Here is a 27,040-nt window from a genome sequence, read left to right as displayed (position 1 = left end):
GCAAATACAGTCTTTGCGCATGCGTTATGACACTGTGGAGAAACTGAGTCGCATTAGCAAACCCAGGTTAATTTCACTCGGTTCGGTTGCGAAGGTAGCGTCGGCAACGCAGATGGCGGGAAAGGGGTGTTAAACAATGGACATAAAGGGATTAAACCAATGGTGCACAATAGTAATAAACGTAATTATCTCAGTTGTGACTCCTTCTCTGCTACCTCCATGTATGGACCATCGAAATCACAACGATGAGAATGAAGTTTGGCAAAACCACCGCTGAGGGCGCTATTTTCATCGCTATCTCAACATTTCCTTGGACTTGCCAACATGAAAAATTCATCAGAAGTCAAGCTGACATTGACCTGATACCTGTCAAAAGGATTCGTGCCGCTGAATGTTGTAAAATAGGAAAATTAATGGTCTTGTGCCTAATGTTGCATTTGAAAACGAGTCTTAAGGTGGCTGGAAAGGCTAGAGCGTCAGTTATAAACTTCAATAAAACTATTAAAATATAAAAGTACTCAACATTAGGCATTCATAAGTCAATTAGGCACCTTGGTAAGACTGAACAGTACTCGGCCTGGTAAGGCCAAAGTAATTAAATTCTTTGTTTTGCGTCCCCACCCGCTTAGGTTTTTAAGGTTTTCATAAAAAACACACACAGTGTATTTGAATAGTAAATTTTAGGACATACCCGCTTAGCTTTTCTGAACTAAAATTTTGTTACAATTTTTTATTTGCTGCAATCAAATTACATTGTGTTAATTTTCTTGTGTGTGTTTTTCAGCCGCTTAGACGCGTACCTTTTCCCATTTTGAGTGGACGCAAAACAAAGACTTTAATTACTTTGGCCTAACTGTACAAATCATCACAACCCTTTATTGGGGGCCAGTTGCAATATGACGGGCCCTCTAAGAAAACCAGTTTGTCTCCCAAAGAAAGAAACATTAGACTCAAGTGTGCTTTAGTTACGTAGGTACCTCAATTAAATTATATTCAACTCTTTCACCACTATGGTTTGATCAAAACCCAATGAATGATGGGAAGGTGGACCTGTTTACATGGCAGTGGGTGAAAAGGTTAAAATTGCACTTTTGTGGGGAAAACCAGAAGCTACATTTGCAAAATACAGTGTTACGAACATCACACAGCAGGGGTATTGTCAATGATGTCTGGTAAAAAGCAAAATGATACTGTATTGGACACACAAGGATATATTCCACGAATTTGAGAACATTGTACACCTTTCAAATTTTATAAGCACATTTAAAATGCTAAATGTTACAGCTCAAATTGTGTAATGCAGGCTATTGTACTATGGGTCACTGTTATTCTACATGGCGTCCACTCCAAAACTTACTATACAATGAAATTGTGTAGGTTACAATATACTAGGTGTATAACATTGATATACCTACCTCAATGGAGGTCATGACCTGTAGTAGAAGACCACTGCCCACGGAAACCTCAATGTCACTTTTCACACTGACAACATCTCCACAAATTACAATTTTGCGAGAAGTAGACTCTTGAAGTCTGTAATTAGGAATGAAAGAAATTGTCAGTACCTGGCTGTGCTGACTGTAGTCACTTACTTCAAGTAAATGTCTATACTACTTTGCAAAATCCTGATGATTGAATACAATTTTCCACATTTGCTTACATCATGCATTGGATGGGCACAAACTACGCCAATTACCATCATAAAATTTCCATGACACAGTCACAGCTAATTTCCCCAATGTCCTGTAAAAAGGTCCAAAATCTCCATTGATAACAATGTGTTTAGGCCAATCCATGAGGTAAACGGGGTCAAATAATGGCATATCTCATGTTTTCAGCCCACCACCAACTGCTGCATTCGATGAAGTCAAAAAATGCATGCCAGGAAAAATATATGTTATAAAGAAATAGAGATATATGCATCATTTCAACTTTGAAATCTACACACTGGTAAACAGGTATGCAGATTAAGCAAACAATACTGGACTGGGAGTGACGCAGAGATACCTGTGATTGTGTGTACTGCATGTGAAGTGACTATTAATATGTGATTAATCTGACTGAGTACACATCTGCAGTTCATCCATTACATCACTAACATCACTGTTACCATGTGAACCAGTGTTGCAGCCAAGACGTGCCCTTGCGACAACGTTCCCAAAAACCAAATCTGTTGTCCCACATTCTCACGCAGTGCAGGTCACCTTGGACGCACTCATGAGTCGACTGTGTTCGATGGGTGTAGTCTGCAAGTAATATCTTTTACTGACGATGGCATTTGTATTGCATGACTATTTTCATGCTTATATCACACATACTTTCGAAGCCGTGATTAAAATTAACTAAAACACGGCACTTGGTTGTAGTCTGACTGAGCTCTGATTTGAGGCAGATACGGTATGCTGTTACAATTGCCTGAAATTAAAGGATAGTGACGCGATCCCGCTGGCTTGAATTTCGTTTTGTGTAACTAACCAATTTAGGATAAAATAATTCAAAATTTGATTGACAACTGATGCATGTTGTCCCTAAAATGTGCGATATGTCCCCCAAAGTAAACAGTAGTGGGACACACTGTCCCCTGGTTTAAATTCCTGGCTGCAACACTGCAAGAACCCTAACTTCCTGATGAATTTTCATATTGAGTGAGGGATTTCCCCTAAAATAGGTTCACAGGGTTAAGGTCGAATGAAGGATTTACATTATAAGCATTAAACTGCTGCACATTTTAAAGACTTTAACTTTTAAAATGATATCTCTCACCATTTTGAAAGCTGCATGTCAAATGTTTTTAACAAAGTTCAAAATCATCTATGATTTTCCTAGTGTGTAATACATGAGCTGGTGATTCCTCCAAAATATATCTTAATAACTTGAAAACTAAGAACTGCTAGATATCAGATGCAGTGGGACTATGGAAAATGTATCGGCAGAATTTGCACATGTATGGACCTGTTCAAATCATTGGCAACTAACATGTTGCTAATTTTGTCAGAGGGCTCAAACACAAGAGTCATAGCCAAATTTCACCCACCATGCATTAGATAATTTAACAAGTAAATGTACTGATGCATGTATTATGTGTCTGTGGAGTCACAGAGGGGCAGTGGTTAGGATACCAGAGTCACTATCGCAGGATGGTGATTGGTGAGTTCAAGACCCGATAGTCATATGTAACAGTTAATGAGTCTTGGACTCAAAGCACAGTGTTATACCCTTTAGCAAAGCACTTTATTACATGCCTGGATGTGAGCTGCAAATCAGTGCATTGATTTGAATAGGAACATCCTGGGAGTTAGCAGGCCAGTGAACGATGTACTGACCGATTTCCATGGTTACCCGCTTCAGTGAAGCCCTTCGACGTTTGTCGATGTCAAAGTAGACGCTTAACGCTAGATCATGTAAAATATCCATACACACTGCTATTTCGATTTTTGTTAAAATCAGTTTGATGCTGGTCAATAATGGTAAAATTGTTTGAAAATGCCCTGCATGTAACTATTAACTGTGAAGAGGCATGTAATAAAAACATTATTGTCCCCTTGCAGCAGGAGACAATATGCCCTCCTGGCGTCAGACAAATTGCCACCTGCTGCTCTCAGGCACATAAATCCATGTATTCAGGCAATAATATATTTTACTTCCAAGTGATCCATTGGGTAATGGGTAGTGTACACCTCATCCTGGACATGGGCATTTGCCTATTGGATGATGGATTGAAGAGAAAATAAAAAGTCTACTCACTTGACTCTCACAGTACACCTGGTTTCCTGTGAGGCTGCATTGATTACTGAAACCAACAAGTCATCAAGTAATGTATCGCTGAAGTCACCTCTTGCAAATTCCTTGCTGGTTTCAATCCATGTCAACAACGGCGCCAAGTGAATAGCACCTGGTGAGTCTTCCCTGTCCTCTAAATCCTGAACCGGATTTAGAGGGGGAAAAAATATCGTGAAGGAAGAATGTGAAATAAACAGTGCATTTCAATAATGAAATAAATTTATAATAGATTAATTTGCTGTTTTGACATAGATTGAAAGATCTGTCACTCGAGGGCGCTCTCTACATTCTGGGGAGGGGGAGGAGAGAGCGCCCTCAAGCAACGGATCTAGTCTAGTTTCCATGGTAAATGCAGGTAAAGGGTATATATTCAGACTCCCAATTTTTTCCAATACCTTTCTGATCAACCATTAACATTGGCTCATTTTGAAGATGATGGAGTAGATAAAATTATCATCATATTTTAATGAAAATCAAAATTTCAAATTTCCCCTTAGAGTAAATACAGTAATAGTAGCCATTTTGAATTTCAAATTTCTGTTCTTGAGTAATTTATTTCTCCGCCACCAAATTTACTTGGTCAATCCGTCATGCTTGATTTTATACGCAATTTTGAAAGAGGGCTGTTGTAAGTTTCCGGTGAGGAAAGTTTGAGTAAAATATTACAAGTCTTTCACTTTCAAGGCATATACTCCCTAAAAACATGATCATTATCCTTGATGACTTTGTACCCATGAGAAATCAAAATGTTCTTGGAAAAAATTTGGAGATAAGATATTTGTCTGTGTACTTTTCTTTTGCCCTCATTCCATCTGTTATTTTAATAATTCAAAAGAAGCAGAACATGGGATCTGCGTTTCCGTTACCTTTATGACTTTACAGTTGAAACTGATTAGATAAACAAGTTAACTGCTATTCTTATCAATGACTTCTCTGTTTGGTTATCAAAATGGATGTAGATATATATGTATCTAGGAAGTCGGATTTTGATCCTCAAATATGAAAATTTATAATTTTCATTCATCATTTTCCACAACAATAAATGAAAACATTGACACTTACAGTAACAGCTTTGATGAGAGTGCCCTGGTCATCTTTTTCCATGTCATACCTTGCACTGTACCAAGTAAAACATTCAAGGAAGCGATCACCCAGCACCTGTAGGTCAACTACATGGAAAATCTGTCACATTTAGAGAAAATCAACCACGAGACATCTTTGCACCAGGTGTTTTGTAAGGAAAAGATAGTTTTAGACAAACAGATATTGAGCATTTTTGTTTTCTTGAAGTTGCTGGAAATCACAGACACCTTCCACAACACAATAAACACTCCAAGGGGTTGTTTATCCCTTTTCCTGCCAGACAGTATTGAGACTATTACTTCCCCATCAGCCAAGTCAGTAAAACGCGGTATTGAGCAAAAACAGCCTTCAAATGTACAGTACTATGTTAAAATACACCATATGGAATATGTTGTGTTTCATTAATTTTAACCATCTTGACCTGATGGTGAAATATGGACTTGGCAGGAAAACTAAAAGGGTTTAATATCTGTATGGTAAAGAGGTCATTTCAACAGAAAATGTTCTCATGTTCTAAATATTCAGTTTTACACAGCACACAAGTTTGTCTTCAAAAGGAATCTTTGAGTGTCTCCCTGTTTCAATTTTCAGTTTATGCACTCCTAATTAGAAGCAAATCATTATGCAAAATGCAAATCAGCATTTTGTATGACTGGTAAATATCTTTCTTGTAATATTTGTTCTAAACCTTCTATAAGTTCTACATATAGTTTTACTCTTTGGATCAGGTCTACTCTCATGTCATAGTGTAATTCACTCTACCAGTACAATACAGATTAATTTCAAACTTCATTGATAAGTACATTCAAACACAGCAACGGTAACTGGGATCGGATATCAAATGAATAATTTTCAGCTGACAATTTTACAAGTCATTCAATGACACAAAACCAATTACTTTCACTATCTCTATTAAATGATAATGATTCTGTGAGTAAAGTATTGGAGGACAGTATCTCATCTCAGCAGTTGCTTTTAAATAAGAATGTCAAGTGGGTATTATGTTTGACAAGGGCTTTGGGACTCCCAGGATTAAACAAACAACTGATACTTAGATGCACATCATACATCTGCCACTCAATATTACTGTCATCCCCCATACACCAGCGTAATATAACGTCAATGGTACACTCAAATTAGAATTTGTTTGTATTTGAATTTCGAGCAACTCAAGACTTTAAATCTTTTCTGTTTTTCATAGTTTCTTTAAACTTACTGGATAGTCTGATAGAGGTAGGGCTGACAAAGTAGAAGCAAGACGCCTGGCCTCTGGGAAAGCTGTTAATTGTTATCTTGCCCGGTATGACACGATCACATACAGCACATAAACAGGTGTATGCGTTCTTACCTGGAATCACACGTAACACAACATTGCGTACTTTCATTTGTCCGATGGCCGCATCGAGCAACAAATCGTCCATATCTAATGATTCTAGATCTACCGACGGATCACTGCCATTAAGGATTGTCCTAAGTTCATCTTCGTCAGAAGACAACCATCTGCAAATAACTCTCTTGATCAAATGGTAATCGGAAAAGGCTGCAGGCGTACCGAGTCCATGTTCTTCGAACCGCAGCCTCGCCATGTGATGTTTTTCCCAATCGGAACCAGACGAATACGATATGCGGAGATGCTGGCCAGTCCTTGTGCACCTCTCAGGATGCACGCAGTGACCGATTTGATATTCCGGACATTCGCGGTCATCATCAGAATCGGTGTTTCGGGCCGCTTTTGGAATGTTCTGTGCGTCGTCGACAACTTCTTCACTGTCATCCGCAGGAATTTTACACGACGAGGCCATTCCCGGCAAATTTACTTGATAGCATCAACATCCAAGTGTGGCGGTACAGTGAAAATGGCACTCACAATGCATTGGGTCAAAAGTGGAGGTCAAAGAGTCAGGTGGGTCACCTTGAAAACGTGAACGGTGAAACGGGTTGTTGACCTGTAGATGGCGCTCTTAAGAAAAAAATGAGGACAGTAAAACATATGGAGAAGAATGCATTCATATGATGATCTTTGTAATTAAACAGCTAATTATTTGGTTTTTTTCAGACAAGACGCATTGTAATTTTAATGCATTCACAGTTATGTAGATTTGTTTTACTTGTGACTATGTTGAAATAAATTTATCTTTAAAAAAAAAGTAAAACATATGGAGTACACTCAGTGTGGGTTTTCGGACGACCTCAGTTTTCGGACATTTAATGATATGCTGATCGTGTACTCCGCTCCATATTGATAGCGTTTTACAAGTAATGTGACCGCATATCAAGTCAGGTGATGCTGCTGTCCCGTTTTGGATAGTTCTTTTTTCCCGGTAGAAGCTATTTCGGGCGCTACAAACTTGGCGAAGTTAGCCACACCGTACGAAGGTGTCGAAAGCAACACACAGAGACAGCCCATGTCCGATGTGTAAGAGCCATGTACGTCGAAATATGGTTGCGTCGTCCATGGATTACACGTAACTAATTTATCACGCAATATTTACATACAGTTTTCTAAACACATCGAAATTTAAAAAAAAATCGGGGGTTCGAAGTTTCAAAATATCAGTATTTAGCCCCTATAATCATATTCCAAATACGACGTCCGATTACTGCGATAGCAGTCCTATTACTACGCACTCAACATGGGGTCAACAATTTGGCAACTTTGACCCCCTAATTACCACTTCCATCCTGTTAACACTTTGAGGATAAACACAATAAAGTTTCGAAAGGTATGGTAATAAGATTTCGTTCTAGTCATCATTTATAAAACGGCTTTGGGCGAAATTCACCATGAACCCTGTCCGACAACTGTCACACTGAATGTAAGTGGCTTCGTAAAAACAGAGGAACCGAGGTCCTTCACGTTCTGCATCAATTACACCAGTATATCACTTTAGCATTTAGGGTGTTTCAACACTTTACTTCCACGATGCCATCAAATTTGCCTCCGGAGAAATTATATGGTCGCGAGAATTACAATCTTCATCCGTTATTTCAGTAGGCCTAATGACTATAGACTAGCGGTAGCTGGCTGTCTTTTAATAACTTGATAGGGACTCTTGGTCTAATAGCAGAAAAAAATTAACGATTGTGTCAAAATACTCAACACACTTCATGTCCAAGGCATGTTTGATGAAAGTGGATAGGGTACGGTGGAAGAGTGGACTAGGTGTTGGGATATTAATCATCAGGGGTACCTGGCAAATTGTGGCTCAGATATGAAACGTGCAGCCATGACGCCCTATAGTTTTATAATTTCGGGGCAATTTTCTGGAATTTATGAATCTACCACGATATCACCTAGTGACCGTTTAACTGAAAAATTGATAATTTCACTAACGATGGTTTTATATCTATCTAAAAAGTAAATACTTGTTTGCTTTCAAAAAATGTTTATTTTATCAACAGTCTTCGAATACAGCATTCTCCAGTCTCAAGTCTGTTCACGATACAAAGTATCGAACTTTATTTTTTTGTTCAAGTTTACGACAGTATATTATTCGTTCGACTTGAAATATTCAGAAATTCTTTATTTATCTATCATATATCTTTTTCTTGTAATTGTTTACATAAACTAGCGATAAAACAATACTGCAGTGAAGTAAAGTCATGTTGCTGATGCTGCATCGTCGGCACCGCAGCTCTCGTTCTGACAACGGTATTGGTCATAGCGCCCCCTTGCGACCATCAATTCCCCTGACAACGACACTCTGCTCAAATGAAACATGGCAGCTTGTTCACTGCAGGACAATTTGCCGCCTCCGTATAAAATTCCAGAAAAAATGCGGAAATCATTACCAATGTTGACAAATCAGTGCACATTAGGATACAAAAAAGACATCGGAATACGCAGGTACGTTTCCGCACACACATATCTGTGAAAATAGTCAATTTTTATGACAAGTTTTATCAACACAATTGCAAAAGGGAGTAACGTAGCCGACAATTTGAAATCAATGGATCAGCAAATTTTTCTAAAACTAAAAAATTGCAGGTACGATGGAAATCTTACTCAAAATGTGATTATTTTGTGTCATAAGTATACAAAATAATTATTTTTTCCAAAATTATGAGAAAATACACTCTCTTGGCAAAATTACAACTAAAATTCAACATCTATAGTCTGTCGGTTGCATTGTGTTGTGTAAAATTAGTCTGGAAAGTTGTAGATTTTCACCAGAAATATACCTGCAGACTTGACATGTCATCTTGTCATGTCTGCTTCTATGTATGTTTCTGTACACTCATGCACACATCTGTGAAAGTCAAAAAATTATTCTGCCAAATATTTCACAAAAAATTGCAACAGGTTGCTGTCGGAAAATGAACAAAAATGATAAATCAGAATCAGTGTTTATTTAAAAATGTTTGATAAAACAGTCCTTCGAAGTGAGAACATTATGTTTGATCCAAAGTAACACTGGTGAATATGAAAAATTATTGCCATGACAACAAAAAATACACATTTACAGCCTGGCAGTTGCAATGAGTTGTGTAAAATTTGTCAGAAAATTTGTAGATTTTCACTAGAGATATCCCTGCAGAGTTGACATGATGTGGTGTCATGTCTGCTTATATGTACAGTAGTTTAATACAGTATTGCTGTGTTACAACTAATCTGTATGGATTATCCTTACACAGTGCAATGTAACGGGGTTTCTCTAACTGACCTTGACCTTTATAGCTGAGAAATTCACCATCACAATTGAAGTGAACCACTCTATTCCCTCTGTAATCACAAACATATATGCCATCTTGTTGGTGATCAAAACACAAACCCATTGGCCACTCTAAGTGTCCCTTGCCAATGTCTCTTATACTTTGCATCTGGTGATTCAAAACATGAACACATTCCCTGCCATTATCTGATACAAAAATCCATTTCTTATTCACAATCAGATCCCAGGGACGACTGACTTGTCCTTCTTCAGTTCTTGCAATGTGTTCACCAGATTTATTATATTTTCTCACATATCCATACCAGTCACCAATGAATATAAAACCATCAGGACTCAAGCAGATACCGGTTGGAACAATTCCCTCTTTGCGTCCAAAACAGTTTAAAATCTTGCTTTGTCCAGAACTCACCACAACTTGACCATTCCCTTGGTCACTCATAAAGTATTGGTCATTGTCTTCATCCACTGTGACATTCCATGGATAAAATGGATCTGGGAATGCATGGAATTGTAAGATGAGATCACAGCAGAGTTGGATTGGATCAATAACCTGAACTCTATGATTGTCTCCATCACATATAACCCACTGACCATTGTTCTTAATAAATATCCCCTGAGGTGCACTAAATTTTGCCGGCATTGATCCTTCTCCACACACTTTCCGGACACTTCTGTCGGCCGGATAGCCTAGTAGGAAAACGAAAACGTAAACAAAGGTCAAAGGTCAATTTGCAAACTACAATTTCTATGAAGTCAAACATTTTCTGATCTCACAAATTTTGACTGAATACAAACTTCTTTTGTTTACACAAACACATGGAACATTTAAAGGAACAACTTCCATACATTGTTATGTAACTCACGTGTTTCCATGGCAACGCAATTGTATTTTATTGATGGAAATGTGATTTTCAGTCCATAAGGTAAGTCATTGTATTGTTTTGTTGATGTGTTACTGGTGGAGCAGTCAGCTTGCAAATAATCTTATCATGACTTGATTTCATCAACACTTTTATAGTTTATTACCGTGTATGTTTTGGACTTTTTTGTAATTAAACCAGATATTTTTATCATAATTTTATTTACCTAAATGATTTTTTTGGGGTTCATTTGTAATGTCGGCCATGTTAAAATGATTTTTTTGTTTGTAAACCAGTTTCTATTCCTCCATCCAAATAATGTCAGACTGTAGATCTGTGGTTTCCTTTTATGATGTCAATATTTTGATGGTAAAGGAATGTTTATTTGTTTGTTGTGTTGGCCATGTTAAAATGATTTTTTGTTTACTAGTTTCTACTCCTCCATCCAAATAATGTCAGACTGTAGATCTGTGGTTTCCTTTTATGATGTCAATATTTTGATGTTAAAGGGATGTTTATTTGTTTGTTGTGTTGGCCATGTTAAAATGATTTTTTGTTTACTAGTTTCTACTCCTCCATCCAAATAATGTCAGACTGTAGATCTGTGGTTTCCTTTTATGATGTCAATATTTTGATATTGAAGAGATGTTTATTTGTTTCTTTGTTGTGTTGGCCATGTTAAAATAATTTTTTGTTTACTAGTTTCTACTCCTCCATCCAAATAATGTCAGACTGTAGATCTGTGGTTTCCTTTTATGATGTCAATATTTTGATGTTAAAGGGATGTTTATTTGTTTGTTGTGTTGGCCATGTTAAAATGATTTTTTGTTTACTAGTTTCTACTCCTCCATCCAAATAATGTCAGACTGTAGATCTGTGGTTGAATATTTTGATGTGAAAGGGATGTTTATTTTTTTTATGTGCTGGCCATACCAAGAGTTTTTGTAGTTTACCATAAAGAAAAAATGTCCTTCTGTTTGCATTCCAGATTACAAACTCATTTTGAATGATGATGTAGTTAATGTTTAAAATCAGTTAGCCACAATGAAATTTTATTTCACTGAAGATTGTCTGGTTTTGTGTGAAAATAATCTTGAGCGTTTTACCTTTTTGAAATGGTAGAAATTGTTAATGCTACACAGTTTGTTTATGCATTGTTTTTATTTTCAATGTTTTATTCATTTCAAACAATTTTAAAATGATGTACTATAACTTCTAAAAGCATTCATATTTTTATCAACGTGGCCATAGATAAATGGTTTTTTCTCTAAAGTGTACCAGAATTTTGCCGTGGCCATTGTAAATATGATTCTGTTTATGAGATTTATTTTTTCTAAAATGTAGCAACATCAATTTATTGTTTGACTTAGCCATTCTAAATTCCTCAAAATACTATTGCATTCACCATAATTAGTTTTTCTCTCTAAAATATAGTAGAATTATTTTATTTTTGGACTTGGCCATTCTAAATGTAATATTCCGTCTATGGTATTTTATTTTTATCTCCAAATGCACAAGTATGAACACGACGGAATAAGCTGGTGCATGGCTAGTGAAGGCTACAATTTTTGCAGCTACCAAACAAATCGGGTCATATTCTGATATTATACACATATTCTGATACTGTTTGTAGCTTATGTCAAACTGAAACTTTCATTCTTTTCATGAAAATTGTCCTTCATGTTTTTACATGGCCACACCAAAACAAAATTTCGTTTAACCCTTTCATCACCAGACAATAGTCATCTCTAGTATTTTCAATAAGACAGACTTATCTGCTCTACACCAGTGTACAGAGAAATTGGAAAACAGATAAACCTATCAGTACATGTATGTACTTCTTAAAGTGAAAGTATTTTAGCTGTACAATTGTTTGATGTAATAATAATCCAAACTGGCATTTGTCAAAGATGTTATTATCAATATGTCTTTATTTTCACACAGATCAATTCATGAAGACAAAGTTACACCTTCCATGATGAATAATAGAAAGAAGACAGTACTTGTAACAGAATTGGAGATGATGTCAAAGGTGGCAAAGGTCAATCAGTCAGCCATGGTGAATTATGAAGTTCTTCTAACACATTGGTTGTGAAGACTTGTAGATAGATAATGAAGCTAATGAGAGTGTCACCAACTCTACAGATTACATCTTTACCAGTAACAACAACAGTGAAGATGTCTTTGGGTTCAAGTGAGCCTGAAATTCAATACTGTGTACATATTGTACACACAAACCAAACGGCCCTTTTCAGGGCCATCACATCCTCCAAAAAGAGAACTACCGTGTACAAACCATCATACCTTCCATTCTCTAACTTTTCAGAAGGGAGAGACACTCTTTTTACATGAAATGCAAATTAAAGACCAGTTTGTTTTGCCATTAAAATCATTGAATATTGCCCTAACAATGAAATAAATTCAACATGAATGAATCTAAAAACAACATTTACCAGCTATAAATTCAGAACAACACCATTTCCATATCTACCAAAATGACAGTTGTTTTATTTGATTAACAGATGACTGTGTCATAAGAAATATTTTCTTTACTGTCAGGCACTTCAAACTGACCATATTGATAATTCCAGTTAGGAATCAATAGGTAATTGTTTTATCTTTCTTGTTTAATTCACCTCTGGCTTGAGAAACTGATATACTGTATGTATATTTGCATACTTCATATCTTTCAGACTTTTTGATGGTACATGTACCATGGATGTAGAGGCAAGAAACTCAGTTGATGTACGAAGTGTTGGTCAATGCACTATGAGTTACTATATCTAATTCTTTTCATTGAACCACTCTTAAGGATGGGGATTTAGCTGAGCTTTGTGACTGCATTGCGTATGGTATGAGTTCAAATCCCACTGCGAATGTACTGAAATTTCACATGCATTTCAGCTGATATATTGAAAACATCACTGATATGACTTCGAGGCACTGAAATCTTGCTGAGTAGTTTTGAGGCTGACATCTTTCCTACTTGTGGGTACTGCAGATAGTGAATTTGAATCTAATGGAAAATTACTGGATTTGAAACATTAACCATGCAAGAAAATACCACAGACTGAATTTGTGAGCTGAGAATGATCCACTGATCAGAATTTAACTCTGTTTCTATTTCAACTTCTGTTCTCATTTTCAGAGTTCTAGTAATGATATCTCCAGTCTTTGATTGTGAGTTGACCATGTACTGATATATCCCCTGTATTCTCAACACCAGCTGATGTGACCCAGCTGTGATCACAATTTAACTCTGTTTCTATTTCAACTTCTGTTCTCATTTTCAGAGTTCTAGTAATGATATCTCCAGTCTTTGATTGTGAGTGGACCATGTACTGATATATCCCCTGTATTCACAACACCAGCTGATGTGACCCAGCTGTGATCAGAATTTAACTCTGTTTCTATTCAAACTTGTGTTCTCATTTTCAGAGTTCCAGTAATAGTCGCACCAGCAGCTTACTGACTACGCATGCGCAGATTCATAATATACTGTGTGAGTAACCGGAAGTGCACCCAACTTAATTCATTGGTGCCACCATGATTGTTTTGAGTGCTCGTAAATAAACAAATATGAAACGAGCAAAGTATTATTTTATAACATGCCATCAATAAAATATATCTTTTTTTATCAACCTGTAAATATTATTATCCACCTTGTCACTGATAGAAAATATCGTGACTATCACGCCTAAAAAAAACAGAAGAGAGAAAAATGTCATGCATATGAATGAGGACATATGCAAAGAATGCTGGGATTGAATTTTAGAAAAGCGCCCCCTGTGTCAATAACTAGATACAAAAATTTCCAGTTTTTAGACCAAATGCTAGTTTTCAGCTCATAAGTGGAAGTTGGGCAGTGCAGTTACTATTGCAACGATAATGATAGCACGATACGTCCCTTGTTAAACACAATAGGTTGTTATCATGGTAAAACTTGCCAATTTTTGTTCATCATTTTTACTCATTACGGAAAATCTGTACCTGCAGGGTCTGATATCGTGTACGTGAACTGTTTTCATCAGAGGGTAAACTGGACAGAGTTGTTGTACAAACGTATATAGCAAGTCACAATTACTTCTAGTTTAGTGCAACACCAAGGGCTGAGCCCTATATAATATTAATATTTTCAGTCTTTGATTGTGAGTTGACCATGTACTGATATATCCCCTGTATTCACAACACCAGCTGATGTGACTCAGCTGTGATCAGAATTTAACTCTATTTCTATTTCAACTTCTGTTCTCATTTTCAGAGTTCTAGTAATGATATCTCCAGTCTTTGATTGACTGTTCTCATTTTCAGAGTTCTAGTAATGATATCTCCAGTCTTTGATTGTGAGTTGACCATGTACTGATATATCCCCTGTATTCACAACACCAGCTGATGTGACCCAGCTGTGATCAGAATTTAACTCTGTTTCTATTTCAACTTCTGTTCTCATTTTCAGAGTTCTAGTAATGATATCTCCAGTCTTTGATTGTGAGTTGACCATGTACTGATATATCCCCTGTATTCACAACACCAGCTGATGTGACCCAGCTGTGATCAGAATTTAACTCTGTTTCTATTTCAACTTCTGTTCAAAGTTTACAGAATTTATCATTTATCAGGTAATTAAGGTAGTATGAGCCTAAAAAGTGAAACCTTTGATCAAACTTTCCCTAAGGTATCTTTCAACCGTTCTCTTCAAAATTGAGAATAAAAATCAGGGGTCAGCATGCAAATTTTAGTACTAGTGAAATAAATTACCAAAGATTTACAATATTTGAAATTCAAAAGGAAGACAATTAACAATTAGACTGCGATCATTCATTCCCATCTCGATGGCAATAGAATACAGGATACTCATTTCTCTCTAGACTAAAACAAGTATTTTAAATAAAGAAATGCGAAACATATCCATTCAGCAGCAATATTCAAAAACAGAATGACATTGCGATGCTTTTTTCTTGTCATTTACACCAGACTGATTTGATTCACGTGCCTGCGTAATGAGAGTTCTTTCTGCAAAAGGAACCAATCCTGTGAGGTTACAATAATCAAAAGTGACCGACAACACTTGTTCTTTCATTAACTCAAGAAATATGGAAAGTTATGTTTTGAAGTCAAGGATATCCTCATGAAAATGTCTATCTGATGCCAAAGCTTGAAGGATTTAAACTCTGAGATCACAAGTGAGTGCATTCACTTTGATGCAAAGTAAAGCATGTGTGACTTATGATAAATGAAGCAATACAATATCAGAACAAAATACGACCCTTACCCCTAGTAGCACTCTGCCAGAGAAATCTTTTTCATTAGCTTTACCCAGTCTTACATGTAAGTATACGGTAATTACAAACCAGAAAAGGAATCAATGACCTTACTATTAAGGTAGCTACACACCAAACAGACACTTTCAGATTTTTATTTTTTCTCAGTTATAGTAGTCCAAAACCCCAATAAAGTATATATTTTCTGAAAGCCTTGATATTGGGAAATCCAAGGCACAGTACACAGTCATTATTTGCATAATAGTCATGTTACAAGCGTTTTGCTGAACCTTCAAAAAAATTGATTTTGCCTCCCTTTAGAGAACATGCTGCAAGATTTCTGGTTGAAATTTATGCATTGACAAGCCTTAGCAATGTGCCTGCGATTGTTTCTCTCAGTCTCCATTCAAATTATATGGCATGACAATTACAAATCCTTGAAAGCATTTCAATTGCTTGTGGTTCGAACATGGTTAAGGCCGCTTTCCGCATTGAAAAAATTGGCAAGTCTATCTTGTTTGCCATGTATCTTTCAGGGTTTTTTTTTTATTCTATCGGTGAATCATCACAAACAAACAACCTTGTGGCAGTTATCGGTAAATTGTAGCAACTGTCCATCACTAGCATAGGCCTCAGAGTTAAGCTATGGGAACAGTGAATATGATTATCCCCAGGGCTGGGGCAAAGGTCAGATTGTCTAGGTCTCGGTCTCAGCACAGATTTTTTGTTGTTATTATTTAATTTGAATATTTGACATTGATTTTCCTAATTAAGATTTATACTACCAACTTTTGGTGTCTTGGTGTTAGCAGTGAATTTTTACAGACTGCTGTATTCCTCAGTCTTTGTGTCATGTATTTGTTTTGAGATAACTGTAAGCTAAGTTTTATCACTAGGCTGCTTCTAAAATCTGATGAGCCAAGATTGTCTGATGCATCAGCAAGCAAGGGTAAGTTACTAATCTGTGGACCTATAACTGATCAACGTTGACATAATCACCAACAAGTGCAGCAAGTGTATTACATAAACAAACATGTTCGCTGGTCCCTGTGATATCACCCACCTTGTGTAGCTCTTTCTACATCACTCTGCAACTCATCGATGAGTGTCTTCCTGGCTTCACTCTTTTCCTTCAGAGGTGTAGCCTGGTTTGTGATGTCTTCCCTCTGCATCATCAGTTTTTGACCAGCTTCATGCAGGACTGCTTTGCTGTGAGCAGAATGTTTACTAGCATGAATTTTCAGCTGGACAAACTCATTGTCCATTTGTAGGAACTTGCTTCAGCGTTCAGAGTCATTATTAGATCTTCCTTTGTACTTTGAGAGTTCCTGAACTTGGCTTCGTTGAAATAGACATCAGGTCTGACTTTCCATTGCTTTGTGACAAACGTTGATCTGTGGCCCTGTAACTCCTCTACACTGAAGTCATCTCTACTCAGTAATTCAGAGATGGTTTGGTTGTCCCGTATCTGCATCCGTGACAGGAGTAGATTTAGACTGTCCACTGTATGGTGCCGGGTAATATCCTCACGCGGTGCAGCCTTCAGTTCAGTTATTGCAGCAACACTACGTCGACGAGATGGAGTTGGCACTGAACCTGTTGAGATGAATGCGATCACAGTTTGTGAAAATGCTGACAGTACGTTCTAGGATGTTATTAAATTCTAATAGTCTATGTGAAATTGCGTGACACACTGGTTTGATCAACAAACATGTTGTGTTTGATGATTCTCAATAACAATTGAGAAGTAAACAAAGAGTGGGTACATGTACCAATATGTGGTTGGTTTTTGTTCAATACACTAAGCACAGCAGACTTGGTTTAGTGCCATAGATACAGGACTCTGTGAATAACAGTGCAACACAGTTGAACACCTTCAACGTAACAGGCTTAGATGAACACATCACAGAGAATACCTTAGCAGAGTTGTCATTTTACAAGCATAAACAAAAGAGACAGAATGTTTTCAACAGTAAGCAAAGATAATATCCCAATGTTTGGATTCTAGAATGAGGAAAATGTCTATTTTATTGCTCTCATTTAATAATGATAATACCATTTAATTCTTTAAAAATGCACTCCACAAACGTCTCAGTGAGCTGTACACAACTGTTAAAAAGTTTCAAGAAAACAGCTAAAAACTTTAACCAGATATGAACTGAAAATGCTCACGTGTTTCATTATACATTGCAGTTATGTGTAAATTTTAACCTGTGCCACATGTTTGCAACTTCATTGAAAATATTATGATCAACGTAATGAACAATAATCACCGCCGATTAGGTCATGAAGTATACAAATATGTAATTAGCTGAAATAAAAATATCAAAGTTCTTTTACTGCTGTCATTGTATCACCACTTTATATAGCAAGTGTAATTACCGTTGGCCAAGTCCTTCAAGCCATATATGCCGAGCTGTGAAAGCTCATTAGACATGCAAATTATAAATTAGCTGACATGAAAATGTGAAATGACTTTTGATATTGTTTTAACCAGGTATAATCATCAATGTACATAGCATGTTTTGCCAACTTTGATCAAGTAAATCCAGTATATATCCCTAATAAGCAAAGGTCATTAAATATGTAAATTAGGAATTGGCTTAAGTAAAAATGCTTAATGATTTTCAACAATGTTGTATCATGGTATCTGTAATATATGTAGCAAGTTTTGTCAACTTTGGTCAAGTTGATTCAGATATATATCTCTAATTAGGAAAGTTCATTTAATATGCAAATTAGGAATTGGCTGAAGAGAAAATGCTTAATAAGTTTCAATAATATTGTATTATAGTGTCTTTAATGTACATAGCAAGTTTCATCAATTTTGATCAAGTCAATTCAGATAAATATCCCTAATTATGAAAATTCATTTAATATGCAAATTAGGAATTGGCTGAAGTAAAAATGTTTTTGATTTTCAATAATATTATATCACAGTATCTTTGATGTATATAGCAAGTTTCAACAACTACAATCAAGTTAATTCAGATATATATCCCTAATTTGGAAAGTTTATTAAATATGCAAATTCGGAATTTTCTGAAGTAAAATGTTTAATGACTTTCAAAAATGTTGTATCATAGTAGCTTCAATACATGTAGCAAGTTTCATCAACTTTGGTCCAGTCAATTTAAATATATATCTCTAATTAGCAAAGTTCATTAAATATGTAAATTAGGAATTGGCTGCAGTTAAAACGCTTAATGACTTTCAATAATGTTAAATCATAGTATCTTTAATATACATACCAAGTTTGGTCGATTTTGATTGAGTCAAATCAGACATATATCGCTAATTAGGAAAGTTCATTAAATATGCAAATTAGCAACTATCTTTCATGTCACCCCTTAATGGTTCCCACTGCTGATATATCTTGGTGTGATCAACATTTGTAGCAAATCTCATCAAATTGTGTGTAGTCGTTTTAATGAATATCCGTTTTTTCTAAAATCATTAATTATGCAAATAAGCAAAAGGTATGCAAGCCACACCCACCAAAAACTAATCAGTTCTTGCCATTTGCTAACTGAATCTATGTACCAGATTTGATTCTGATCTGATGAGCCGTTTTTGAGATATCGGACCAACAGACAGACAGACAGACAGACAGACAGACAGACACACAGACAGACAGACAGACAGACAGACATCGCTGCGACATATGCTCACGTGTGTAAACACGTGAGCAAAAACTACCATTACGAGTAAAATTTAGTAAAAAGGTGGGTCTTCAAACAACGTTTAAAAGAAGTTACCATTACTGGCGCAATGAATTTCTGAAGGAAGTGCATTCCACAGCAAGGGAGCACATACCATAAAGCTCTCTAACCATAGCCACTTATTAAAATAGCCGTGAGGAGGAGTTACACGCAAGTTCTCAGAAGATCTCAGATTTCTTGACAGTACATACAGATCAATTAAAGCTTTCAGATAAAGCGGTGCATCACTCTAACAATCTTAAACGTAGTCAATAAAATTTTGAAATGTGTACAAGCTTTCACAGGTAACCAGTGTAAGTCAATGAAAACTAAAGTGATGTGGTCATATTTGCGTATATCTGTGATGAGTCAGAGACGGGCTGCTGCATTCTGAACAGACTGAGACGGTTCAGTTGGTCATTTAAAATGCCATAGAACAGACTGTTACAATAGTCGAGTCTAGTAGTGGGCTTCTTGAGTAATTTACGAATTTTACCTATTCTTGATAAAGAAATATATGAGTTCCTACAAAGCTGAATGATATGTTCTTACATGAAACCATCCCTGTTGAGAATAACACCAAGATTCCGAACGAAAGGAGAGGGAGTGATATAAGTCCACCAATCCTGAGGCTATTCAGTTCTGCCATCAAGCGTGATGAAAAATGAATAACTTCTGTCTTGTTATCGTTCAGCACCAGCATGTTACTTCTCATTCATCCACGAATATCATCAACACACGTTTCAACACCAGCGCTAACATATTCAGGTTCATTGCAGATAATGTACCGGTACATCTGTGTATCATCAGCGTACATCATGTATTCAAGATCATGGCCTACATGTACTATAATATCCTCTAGTGGTGCTGTGTAGAGCATGAATCCCTGTTGAATGCCATACTTCACTTGCGAATTAGGAGGAAACACAGTTCCGACCTTGACACGATGACTGCGATCAGCAATACATGATCGAAATCATGAAAGTACCGTACCAGTGATGCCAAATCTAGATCGGAGGCGATGAAATAGAATACCGTGATCGATCGTGTCAAATGCGGCGGACAAATCAAGCATGACGAGAATAACATCCTTCTTTTGATTCAGGGCAAGCATAACGTCGTTGTGGACGCGTAGAAGAGCGGTCTTAGTGCTATGGTCGGCACGATATGCACTCTGACATCTTGTGAAAAGCTGAAACCTGTTGAGTTGATCATATAACTGATGGGCAACTATTCGCTCAAGAACTTTGAAAAGGAAAGGTAAATTGGACACTGGCCTGTAGTTCTTCAAGATGTTCTGGTCAAGATGCGATTTTTTCAACAATACTCGAATTATACCTGATTTAAAGTGACTTGAAACGATGCCAAATAAAAGTGATTTGTTGAAAAGTTGAGTGAGTAAGGGTGTGAGCAGATCGATAGAATCTTGGACGAACTTTGATGCATCATATCAAGGTCACATGATTTTGAGGACGACTACTTTATTAGGGTAGTAACACCATCAACTGATACTGCATCGAAAATCGATGAAGGTATGACTCAGTAAAACATCATTCTTCCAGGCGTCAGAGTACCCATCAAGGCCTTCCTGAAGTTTAGAAACCTTGGGTTCGAAGAAGTTCAGGAATTTTGATGGCATATCCTTCAGAGGTATATTAGATGGTAAAATATTTGAATTGGTTGCCTTCACACTTGACAGCTGAGCAACAATATTAAACAGTCTCTTGTTGTGTGCTTTCTGGATGCGATCTCGATGATAAGCCGATTTCAGAGCGTCGCAGCGGCGGACGTATTCAAGCCTCTTCCAAAGGAAAAGCTGGCGATTGATCTTGAGTTTGGACATTCGCCACTTATTCTCCAGCTGACGAACATTCTTCCACATCATTGGCACACGGACATCTAGCAAAAACATGGGTAAATATGTTTCTCAAGTCTACTGCGTTGAAAGTGCTAAAGTCATGCCTTAGCATCTTAACTTATTATTTAGTGGCTGCTGAACATTTAGTCCAAAGTGCACAAGACCGTGATCGGACTCTCAAGTGACTTGTCAATTCTGAAGGAGTGTAGAAAAGAATCGGCGAACCGCATAATTAGCAAGTCAAGAGTGTTTCCTAGTTGTCATTTGATGACAACTAGAAAAATGCTTTTCAAGCAGTTTTTTAATAAGTTTTAAAACACTGTCAACTAACGCTTGTTACATGTCCACTCAACATTTTGTGTTGATATATGTGAGATAGTTTGATGGAATCTGTTTTGATGGCAAATTACAATAATTAAATTTCCAAACGCTTTGCTCCCTCAAAATATGCATTTGTCCTGAACCATTTCTAAAGGAGACATTTTCCTATTTTGAGAATGAATCACAGTGTTTCATCTAGAGAGGGGGATGGAGATTTCCCCTCTGTTGACATGTTGGCTCCCCCAATTTTTGTCAAGGGGGACCATCCCCATGAAATGGTGAAAGTCGTACCTTAGAGATACAAGTAGAATACATGAACTGGTGAAAACCTCCCTAAATTCCTGGTAAAGGGGAAAATCCCCAAATGTTGATGCTATCCTTGATGAAACACTGGAATCGCACCACTTTGTCTTGTCTACTCACCAAACTCTATCACCTATGAAGGAAAATTAAGCCCGGCAACTTACCTGTAAATATCATTGTCTAAATTAGTGCAGAAGTTAGCCTGCTCTCACTCTACATTTAAATAGAATGTTTCAAACATCTACTATTACCTGTCAAGAGTGGTATTTCCCTCTTACAGAGTAAATATTCCTCTACTGGAATGTAGATATCAAGGGTTAGGTAGTGAGCTTGAATCTTTCTGAGTAGTGTTGGTGTGATGATTGTAGAATGGATGGTTTTGTCCAGTCGTCCACTGATATACTCACTCCACAGAGCTTCAAGTGCTTCTAGGGATCCACATTTCATCACGTAACGGAGACATCCCTTGTCAACCTTTGTCACTACCAAGCCGTTATGTACATCATGCAGAACTCTGCCCGTCCCCTCGGTTGTCGGTCTATTTCCTTCTCTTTGGTAAAATTCATCCTCTACATTTAACATGGATGCACCATTCACTGGATGTCCTTGCAAAGTTCCAACTTGTACTCCAATGGTACCTGAATAAAGAACATACAAGTCAGTATTACTAGGCTATTGTTGAGTTTTAAATCCTACTGTTGACAATTGATTTTAAGCCCCAACTATAATTTGTTTATTCGAAAATAAATTGTGTTTTACATAAGATGCATTTTCTTTTTGGGACACACTCTTTAGGTTTCAACATATTTTGGGGACAAGAAGAAGAAAACATACTTGTTTTCTTTAAAAAATATTATGAAAACTATTATCAAACGTCACAGCCATTGTTAATTTAAACTACTGAGGGCCTGGAAATAACTGTTATTTATTTTGATAAATAATAAGCCATATTTTTCATGGCTGGAAGGTAGTTGATATAAATAAGTTTTCGGAGGTTAAAATTAGTGAACAAAGGCGATACTTACAAAGTTCTCTATCAGAACTTGGTACGGATTGAGAGATAGAAAGGCTGCCTGCTGAAGTTGACGGAAGACTGTTGCCATGTTCTGATTCGTTTGATTCTAGGGATGAAAGAAGTGAACGAATCATTGAGTTCCATACAGAAAACATGACATGTACCGCTACATCCTTCCGTAACTACTTTTTCACGTAAAATTACGTGATACACAACATCTTAGTACCATGCGCGACATTTAGCACAAGCCGGTATGATTGTACTTCAGGGAACAAATTATCAAGAATTAATTACCCAAATTCAGTGTATATCCGCCAGTGGCCATGTCATTGTTATCATGTGACATCAATAAAGTGTGTGTTTTCGATATTTAAAAGTGAGTTTCACTGTAGAGTGAGCATTCAAACAGGAAATTCAAAGGCCAGTGATATAAAGCAGTAGAGTCAGAAAAGGATCAGAAGAAAAAAGTAACAATAACGCAGATATGGCGGAGCAAACTTACCTACAAAACAGTTCTATGACAAAATTTTAAAAATATTTTTTCTGCTTTTTGTCATCTCCATATGTGTTGAATCATTTTGTTTAAGGTAGTTTGCACCTCAAAATTGAAAGACTTAAACTTTTGCGCAAACCTCAAACCATTCTATTTCAGAATCAAGAGTAAGAATCAAGGATTTATTTTTTATGAGAGAAACAAATTACCCTATATTTCACCATATTTGAAATTCAAAATGGCCGCCCACGTCTTATCTCTTATTATCGGATAATCAAAATTTCAGAATTTCACAGAACTAAGCCGGTCCAAGTATACTTACCTCGTAAGCTTCAAAATAAATCCCCACAAGTGGTGGGCCAAAAGAACATTATAGAAGTTTGAGAATTCAACTATCTGTGCCGAGGCCCATTCTACCTTAACTTTATTTTGTTTTGACATGAACCTTCTATGCTTGTTGAGGGAGGAAGTTCAGTATCATTATATTACTATTATGTCATAATAATAAGTATAGTATTATATAACCACAACCGGCGTGCGCTCTGGCCCAATAGGATCAGCGCATTGGGCCCACTTGATACAAAATACATACCTGTACTTAGAGGGTTGGGGATATGCCATCCAGATGTCGCTCGTTGAAGATGTTTTTGTATCTCCTTTATGAACAAAGAGTTTAAACCCTTTATTTGTTCAATCACTGTCGTCTTCAGCATCTCTCTCATCTTGGATGCTTGATTCAAATACATTGGATAATCTTGAACGATTCGTATCATCTGATCATTTAATGCGTCCGGACTACCCCGCATTTCAACAACCACATGTGGCCGGTAATCAACAAAATATTTACTGATGAAGATGTCACCTTCAGATGCAGTAGGGACCAACATTGGTTTTCCCATGGCTACCAATGTAACGATTAGTGTCAGAGAATCCCTCGATCGTGGGGGAATAACAACAAGATGTGAATGACGCACGTCCTCGATGAACGAGTCATTTTGGAATCCCTTTTGGATTACGGTGAGTTTTGCGTGTGGTGTTAAACGCGCGTCAATTTCTTTGTCGTCATGTTTATTCATACTGATGATTACCCATTTCGGTGGATCACCTTTTTCTTTGAATCCATCATAACATTCAGCCATAATATTAAAGGCTTTCGGAACAACAGAAGAATGATTCAACTCTGATACCGCGAAATGTTCAAAGGGGGTCATAATACGAAAATTTGGACTATTTGGAAGTTTTCTCGGCAATGGAATATCAAAATAACATTCTTCTGGTATTGGCAAAAGCTGTAGATGTTTGACAGGTGGGTCATCATCATATATGTACTCAAAATGATCGAACAATTTAGGTCCCACTGACAAAACGGCAAATGCACGGTGACTTTGTTCATCGAGCAATTTACATTTATGTTCGAACACTTCCTTGCCATAGGGAAACATCTCATGATGTAACTCCTCTGGATTCCATATATTGACATGGATATACTCAGAGTCTGGTACTACATTGTCTTTAATGTCAAGAGCTACAGCGGAGGATGTTATTCCAAAGCCAAAGACATACATCAATCTTTGGATTTTCTTTAAGTGAGGAAAGAATGTATCATGAGCCTGTAACCAAATGTAACTAGGTTTTTCCTTATCAAAGAGAGGTTTCCTTGCCGGTGACACCAAAGTGACTCCTAAACGTTGAGCCTCACGCACTGCGTTGGCGTCTTCTTCCAAAACTGTACAGTGAATGGTGAGTCCACACGACTTCAACTGATCTATTAGTTGGTACAGAGCAGCTGTTATACCACCATGGATCGGTGAACCCCATCTCTCTAACAAAATCAGCACTTCAGGGGAAGTCAAACCAAGATCCAATCTCTGAAAATGAAAACAATCTCTACGTCATACTTTCCCTTTTTTCAAATGGTAGCATTTAATAAGGCAATGTTACAGAGGTCATTGACTTTGACACCAATTCTGTTCATTATGTGCGATGGTGATACATACTGTGAGAAATCTAGCAAGTACATAAATGTTCTGCTGTTTATTTTCTAGAGCATTGATACATGTAGGTACCTGGGCAACAATTACATCATTATCAGGGAGAGACACTCATGACGAGTTTGCATTTCATTTGTATGTAAATAAGGACTGTATACAGATTGAATTGTATATAGAAGGTTTCTTTACGAACACCAAGGCAGATGAAGGGACAATATGTAACACCCATTTATAAGCAATAAACAGTGATATCTTTGAAGACTTGGGGCATGCAGAGATAAATATTAACACTGATTATTTTGATTGAGATTGCGAGGAAATAGAGTACCATGTTAGTTACAGACATTTGAAATATATTATATTTTACTTGGTTTTGATAACAGTGCTTGAGATAGCTAATGACTTCACATGTGACATTGCAATGTGAGAGACAAATAGGGCCACTTGAGTCATACAATATTCATGCTTTGACACTGGATAGAAATGAGTCCTATGAATAAACAACACTTCCAGATAAAACCAAAAGTTTGTCAACTAAAATGACCTAGCAATAGCATGTGTGTGAAAAGCGTTCATGTCAATGATATGCAATCACCTGTTATTGACAGTAAAGGTATACAGTCACCTGTAATCTAAGTATGCCCATATATGGTCAAAGGGGCATTCCTTGGTATTCAAAATGCCCATGTGAGGGCACTGTTTTTAAAAAGTGGCCACCAGCTTAAAATCTGTGATTGGTTAGATTTTCTCTTTCCATGGTAACTGTGGCAAAATTGGAACAGGTGACAGTATACCTTTAATAAAGTTCTCAGCATTGTAAGTACATTCTTTTCCATTTGCCTTTATTTTGATTTCATTATAAATAGTCGTGTAAGGTGTCAAACGGAATCCACAATCCATAGACACGACAATCCATTTTCACAAGTCACTTCATTCAATGAGCTCCTCAGCTGACATTTAAAATGTGTCACTCTGAATCCATGATATCGTTATTGTGTCAACGTTTTACTTGTCTGTGTCATAAATGTCAATCATACATACCGGTGCTTTCTTCTCTATCACTTGCACTGCGTTATTCTTTTTATCATCATCATCATCATCATCATCATCATCAGTATCACCGCCTCCTGTGCTATGCTTTTTCTTCAGACCATCTCCGCCTTCTCTACTTCCGCCAGCGACAACTCCCGCCATTGCTTGCATGCATTAGTTGTAGGATTGCAGGATAAACAGGACATCAAAAATCCATGATAATCAACCACAAGTAAATCATACAATTAAGTAGCTATGAGATGATTATTCCTGAAGAGCACTTCAACATTAAGTTTGGAATGTTGAAATGTTTATTTTTTTGCTAACAGTCAATTTTCTGAATGACGTGCGATGACTTAAATAGATATTTGAAACAAGCACCATTGTCTTGCCTTTTCAAAGAAACTATGGAATTCAGGAGAAAAGAATAACATTTGTCTTGGAATTTAATGCAATGATATTTTCTTAACTCATCCATATCATACAACCATACAAGTAATGCAACTGTCTTCGTTATGCTAGTTGCTGTTCAGTTGTTATTGTGATAGTCATAGATGGTGGTGATCATTTTTATTATTTAATATAAATTTTACTATTGTTCATATGTTTTATTATTATCGTGTTGATTTTGTAGTTGTTGTTGTTGTTGTTGTTGTTTTCTCAGTGTTG

The 27,040-nt window shown here is 36.8% G+C and overlaps 2 protein-coding genes across 4 annotated transcripts in view; both read right to left on the bottom strand.

Moving 5' to 3' along the window:
• Positions 1-27,040, bottom strand: part of LOC139130166 (uncharacterized) — a 58,510-nt gene that overhangs the window by 1,868 nt on the left and 29,602 nt on the right. The window contains exons 1-4 of one of the 3 annotated variants that reach the window (XM_070695903.1): positions 6,212-7,225; positions 4,843-4,949; positions 3,745-3,920; positions 1,416-1,533 (exon numbers count right to left, since the gene is read on the bottom strand). In XM_070695903.1, the coding sequence (XP_070552004.1) occupies positions 1,416-1,533; positions 3,745-3,920; positions 4,843-4,949; positions 6,212-6,665 (855 nt within the window). In that variant the 5' untranslated portion in view covers positions 6,666-7,225. Of the gene's footprint in view, positions 1-1,415; positions 1,534-3,744; positions 3,921-4,842; positions 4,950-6,211; positions 7,226-27,040 lie in introns of those variants that run through there. The other 2 variants (XM_070695901.1, XM_070695902.1) reach the window with 2 other exon arrangements.
• Positions 8,296-26,628, bottom strand: LOC139130164 (uncharacterized). The gene is made up of 6 exons (XM_070695899.1): positions 26,381-26,628; positions 23,941-25,216; positions 22,866-22,961; positions 22,092-22,478; positions 16,721-17,253; positions 8,296-10,223 (listed from the first exon to the last, which is right to left on the bottom strand). The coding sequence occupies exons 1-5, from the start codon at positions 26,540-26,542 to the stop codon at positions 16,898-16,900; spliced, it is 2,277 nt and encodes a 758-aa protein (XP_070552000.1). The 5' UTR covers positions 26,543-26,628; the 3' UTR covers positions 8,296-10,223; positions 16,721-16,897.

The sequence above is a fragment of the Ptychodera flava genome, chromosome 3 (genome assembly GCF_041260155.1).
Source record: "Ptychodera flava strain L36383 chromosome 3, AS_Pfla_20210202, whole genome shotgun sequence".
Classification (NCBI taxonomy): Eukaryota; Metazoa; Hemichordata; class Enteropneusta; family Ptychoderidae; genus Ptychodera; species Ptychodera flava.
This window is presented reverse-complemented; position numbering and strand designations above follow the sequence as displayed.